At 42.4% G+C, this 6000-nt stretch overlaps 1 protein-coding gene across 1 annotated transcript in view; it reads right to left on the reverse strand.

Moving 5' to 3' along the window:
* The window catches only part of tnksa (tankyrase, TRF1-interacting ankyrin-related ADP-ribose polymerase a), a 109524-nt gene extending 103524 nt beyond the window's left edge, over positions 1 to 6000 (reverse strand). Inside the window, exons 1-2 of the mRNA XM_085463368.1 lie at positions 5468 to 6000; positions 3881 to 3996 (exon numbers count right to left, since the gene is read on the reverse strand). Of these exons, the coding sequence (XP_085319494.1) occupies positions 3881 to 3996; positions 5468 to 5975 (624 nt within the window). The 5' untranslated portion in view covers positions 5976 to 6000. The remainder of the gene's footprint in view (positions 1 to 3880; positions 3997 to 5467) is intronic.

Genomic DNA, 6000 nt, shown 5'->3' on the forward strand with positions numbered 1-6000 from the left:
TGAGAGAATGTGTTCACACTTTTGTCGTACGAGCATAATGGCCACAGAACACTTTACCTTTGCACTGCTGACACGCAGTGCAAAGCAGAATGCTGAACATCCATCCATCCATCTTCATCCGTTTTATCCGAGGCCGGGTCGCGGGGGCAGCAGCCTAAGCAAAGAGGCCCAGACCTCCCTCTCCCCAGCCACCTCCTCCAGCTTATCCGGGGGAATACCAAGGCGTTCCCAGGCCAGCCGAGAGATATAATCTCTCCAGCCTGTCCTGGGTCTGCCCCGGGGCCTCCTCCCGGTGGGACATGCCTGGAAAACCTCACCCAGAATGCTGAACAATGAAGACAAATAGATGGTCCAAGACTGCAGCTCCTCTAATGGCCTAAAGTAATCGCTCAGATTCTAGTTCTACATATCCACATTTTTTAGCAGAAGTAAGCATGTTTGCATGTTGCTAATCTGCAATCTAGCCGCAGCTATCATTAACCCTCTCTCTCTCTGATTTTTTAAACAGCCAGATAATTACGTTTCGAAAGATTTCATAAATCAGTAGGTGATGTCACAGAGGCTACATCAATCTTTTTTTATAATTGCTACACTTTAAAAAAACAATAAAAGATAGGAATGCCAAGGCCTCCACCTCTGACCACCACTCAATCCAAAGGCAAGCAAAGCAAGAAGGGAGTGGGAGACTGACAGAGTGAACTCTGAGGTCATTCAGATGCTGTAACGGTCAGCTGTGGTAATGAGAGAGGTGAGCGTGGAAGTGGAACTGCTGATTTACTAGTTAATTCACGTCCCTATCCTCACCTATGGTTACAAGCAGTGGATATGACCGAAAGAATAAGACTGCAGATACAAGCCATGGAAATCAGCTTCCCAAGGGTGTCTAGGCTCTCCCTTACAGAAAGTTGCTTAGTCGGAGCTTAGTCATTCTGGAGCTATGACTCTTTCACACTGAAAACAACTAGTCAAGGTTGTTCAGGCATACTACCTGGGATACCTCCTAGGTGGGGTGTTTTGGCCATGTCCAACTGGGAGGAGACCCCAGGACAGAAGCAGGACACAGTGAAGAGACAATTCCCGTGAGGCAACTTGGGAACACCTCAGCGTCCACTCTCTCCCTTTCCCAGCTGAGAGAGGAAAGTCTGGACTGCCATCATGATCCAGACTAGGGCTGAGCCATAATCATACCGTTCACGGTAATACCAGTAGAATATGGGCAAAACGCGCATGCGCAGTGCCTTTGTTTTCATACGCACATGGCGGAAAAAGCATGGCGGCGACAGAGAATGAGGAGGGCGAAAGCGGATTGTTGAATGAAACAAATGAACCAGAATTGATTTGTAAAAATGCTCCAACTTCAGTGCTGTGGAACTGGTTTTGGCTTTTATCTGTCAGATACACAACAAAGCACAATTTCTGGTAGCGCATGCTAGCGGGCCGTCGTTATTACTGTTTTTCGGAAAATACGGCACACTTAAAATCATTCCTTTGATTTTCTGAACAATCGACAGTGCCCCTTATAATCCCGTGTGCCTTATGTATGAATTCTGGTTGTGCTGACCTCGAACCGAGTTTATGTCGTACACGGCGCTCGAAAATCTGTCAAAAAATGTTTTAGTACAAAGCTGCACCGCTTGATGGATTGTCGGAGAATTATGGCTATTGTAGGCAGGAGCCTCGCGGAGTGATACGTGCTGTGCTTCAACATAATATTACCGCATTGTGTGTGTATAACCTCTTTTTAAGTTTTGTGAATATTATACATGGTTATGCTGAGGACATGTCGGCCAATTTCCACTGGAAATGCCTTTTGGTTAAACTGTCAGCAAGGAATTAGCTTTAATGCACATAAAAAAAACAGCTGCTTGTTTAAGTGAAAATACATTGATGGGGTTTGTTTTTTGTTTGGTTTTTTTGCACTAATAAAGTTGTGGAGTTTTGTCTTGCGTCAGTTATACCGTCAGTTATATCATTATCGCAAATTTTCAAATATATATCATGATAAATATTTTGGGCCATATCGCCCCGCCATAATCCAGACACAGATAAATTGATTTTAAAAAAACAAGGCAGTTGTCCACTTTCAATGTTTTAGCTGTGTGTGAGTGATCAATTTTAGTTTCCAAGTATATGTCATCAAAATGTTAACCGCTGCTGTGATAATACATTTGCATTACTGCTCCAATTTTCTGTGCTCTCCAACAAAGCTCCAAAAAGCTCTCTAACATTTGAAACCGTGAATGCTGGATTGATTACTGTAGTAAAAAGCCAGGAAGACAAAAAGGATTAGCACATCTGTCAGAGATAATCCAAAACATCTGCATGCTCACTCATGAGCAGAATAAGAATGGGGGAATGAGAGTCATTTTCCAGATATGCTCAGTGTAATCTGTATAGCTGGAACCTTCATTAGGAGCTCATTTTAACTTCTTCTTTGGCGACATATAAAAAACTTTGTGTGTGACTCGATATAAATCCAGTTAAAGTTGGATTAAAAACTTGAATGAATGTCAGGCATGGCTAGATGGATGAAGATAAATCGCAGCAAAAAAAAATTTTCTGGCACAACTTCACTTGCTTCCAAGGTGCATGGAGAGGATAAAAGAATTCACAAAGCAGGAACTCCAGCAACACTTGAGGGAAGTTGAACAACTTTAATAATTGACCTACGCGTTTCGGCTTGTGGCCTTCATCAGGGTCATAGTAAAACATTGTAAAAATTGCTTAAATACAAGACAGGAAACAGAAAAAAAGAGGTGGCAATATAAATTTTATCCGGAAAAAAAGAGAAGCATCTTGGATATTCCGTTTTAAGAGTCTGCACCCCAGAGGTATGAATGAGGATTCTTCTATCAGTGAGTTTTTATGAACTACACCTTTTTTCTTTTTTTACCAGTTAAATTACTCTCACATGAGTAATGTTTATTTAATTAATCTTATTATTTTAGCCAAAGAAGTAACGATTTAGACATCTCATCTTAAGTCTACAATTTAAGTCTAAATTTTAGATATTTTACATTTTAGAGACATAAATAAGGATCTGTTAACAAATGTGCTTTTACCATTAAAGACCCCCCCCCCCTTTTTTTTAACCTGTGTGTACATTTATAGCATCCTCCTTATGCATTTCATGCATGTGTTATTTTCAGACATATGGGGGTTGTGTCACCCCCCCTCCTCCTCATCAGTAATGATCTAGTCCGGTATTTACTTGGGCGTGACTCAGCCAATTAACCAATACCTACCTATTATATGTCAGCTGACCTATCTATGAAGTTTAGATGGATGAAGAACCAGGTGGATTTCTGGTTGTGGAGAGCATCGAGGGGAGAGCACTGCTGAACCAAGCAGAACTTGACTCTCTGACCCGTCCAGGGTGTACACTGCCGCTTAACCTAAGACAGCTGGGATAGCCTCCAGCGGAAGAAGATAGATGGATGTTCTACTTGTACAATAATTTTTCAATTAAAATCCATTTCATAATTTGTTGTACAAAAGAGTGCCTTGACATCCTGTATGATCAATTTCGGTCAGTAAAATCTTAGCATCTTCATCTCTGCCTCAAGAAATGCTTCTGTCTTTCCCTCAGTGCTGCAATCTACAAACCACACATCATAGCAGCACTCACCACCATCTTGTAAACCCTCCCTTTCACTCTTGCTGCCATCGTTCTGTCACAAATCACCCCTGACACTCATCTCCACCCACTCCACCCTGGCAGTCCTCTCTTCTACACTTCTCTTGTGAGGTGAAGAAGAGAGTGTGGTGTTTAAAACTCATCTAGGAAGCATCTACTTACGTCACTACAAGGTAAACCCTCCTGAATGCAAACATGACAGAAGTCTTCTGATGAGTACATTAACATGGTATGAAGCCTCACCTCAGAGTGACCAAATGAGCAGGCGTTGTGCAGCGGGATGAGACCTCCGTCATCTCGTGCATGCACATTAGCACCCGTCTGAAGCAGATGGTCCACCACATCTTTCCGCCCAAAACCTAAAAGAGAGGCAGAAAGGGAGACGAGTGCTGAAAATAAAAGCAGAAGATCAACTATGAAGCCAGAGCACTAAAAACAAGTTACTGCAACAGCCTTGTCTGGCAGGTCTGGACTTAGTTTTACTGTTTAATCACGTAAATTTTTCATGTTCATCTACAATAAATAAGTCATTTAATTATGTTTTTTTTTTCCTATTTACATTCCAGTTTTGTCTCAAACTCACTTTGTAACTCAAGAGAATCTGTTAATTTGGCTCAGGCTACTGAGGATTAGAAAGGCTTGTGATGTAAAACAGCTGTGCATGTTTTTCTTTTTTGTTTCTGGCCTGCCAAAAGCATTTTTAGAAAAAGCATTCATGCTCTTCTTCCTCAAGGAAAAACGAACAGTCCATTGTGACAGAGGCGTTCATTAAATGAAGCTAAACTAAGGTCGATGTTCTGTCACAGTGATGACTGTTTACCTGCTGCAGACTTTAATGTCAATGCATATATAAATGATTTCCACACATGCACTGCACAAAAGGTAAGTTTGAAGATTCAAACGTCCAACACAGCTGGACAACCAGTGGATTATATTACATCTGCTCAACCACTTAAACCTTATATTTTCTGTTTTACTGGAACATGTAAATAATGTACATGCACCTTTCTGAGTCTTTAGATATAAAATCACTCTAGTTTCTTCAATTATTTGTTTCTGTTTTCCATTTAAATGTCACATGCCCTTTTTAAGCCAGCTTGCAAACATTTAACATATTAAAAATGCAAATTACCATATGCCTCTATCTACAAATGCCACACACACACACACACACACACCGCACCATTACTCAACCACGATGTTATTTAATGCGCTCATTATTTAATTTGTGTCCTCTCTCCACACATTTGGCACGTAAAATTTGCTTCTCCTTTGGAAATCAATTATTAATGGCATTTTGGGTGTGACTGGGTGTAGTGTAACAACGCAGTAACACAGGAAGATGTTTCTCTGTTTTCTCTGTAGGAAAGTACAAGGAGTCGGAGGCAGCTCTACATTAAGCAAAACGTACTCCGCGGTAAGTTATGGTGAACACGGTTACATTATACTGGAATGCAATCCAATTTTACAGACTAAATTGATCGTTAATTTAAGGAGCGCAGCAAATTAATGGATCATGAGCTGGTTTTATGGTTTAATGAGGCTGAAAAGTGGTTTTGACTAAAAATTAAATATTAGATATTTAATTTTAATGTTTCGGACATTAGCTGAGTGTTTTGTTTCTTCTTTAGAAGTGTATGTCAGATCTTTGCTCCTTAAAAACTTGATGAGTAATCTACTGCTAAAGCATGTGCTTGCTTCTCACTCGTGGATTTTAATATTACTTTCTTCCTGGTCACTCCCACACCTTAAACGCACCTTACAGCTAGACAGCCTGTAAAGAAGCCTGATTCAATTAAAAGGAAAAAAAGTGGTTTTCGTTGTCTTTACCTGCAGCAAAATGCAGGGGTGTCGATTTGCGTCCAGCCATGTCTTTGGCGCTCACATTCACCGCATCCACGAGTTTCTTCACCCTGGAAACATCACCATTTCTGCAGGCTTCAAACAACTCCCTGAAAGAACCGTTTGCACCGCTGCTTCCCGGGTTCCCGCTGCTCGAGTCGGGCGTAGAACCGGGACTGGTGCCGCTACCTTCGGTGGTGGTCGGGGAACTAGCACTGCTGCTAGTGGTGGTGCTGCTGCTGCTGCTGGTGGTGGTGCTGCTGCTGCTACTGGTAGTGAGGGCCAAAGCAGGGGAGGTTGTGGTGGGAGAGGCTGGTGTTACCTCACCGTCACCGGTGTTCTCCATCGCGGCTCCGTGGGGAAGGGAGCTGGCATCATCAATGGATGCTAGCAGAGAGCTGGACGGGGTGACAGGGTGAGAGGAGCAACGGGGCGGGGAGGACAGGAGGGAGTTTGGCGGCTGCTGCTGCTGAGAGGAGCGACGAGATGTCGCCATTTTCACAACACAACAGTCCCCACTA

Source organism: Copadichromis virginalis, linkage group LG7 (assembly GCF_057382275.1).
Source record: "Copadichromis virginalis isolate Kocher_CV1m ecotype Utaka linkage group LG7, C_Virginalis_male_GT1.1, whole genome shotgun sequence".
In the NCBI taxonomy this organism is placed as follows: Eukaryota; Metazoa; Chordata; class Actinopteri; order Cichliformes; family Cichlidae; genus Copadichromis; species Copadichromis virginalis.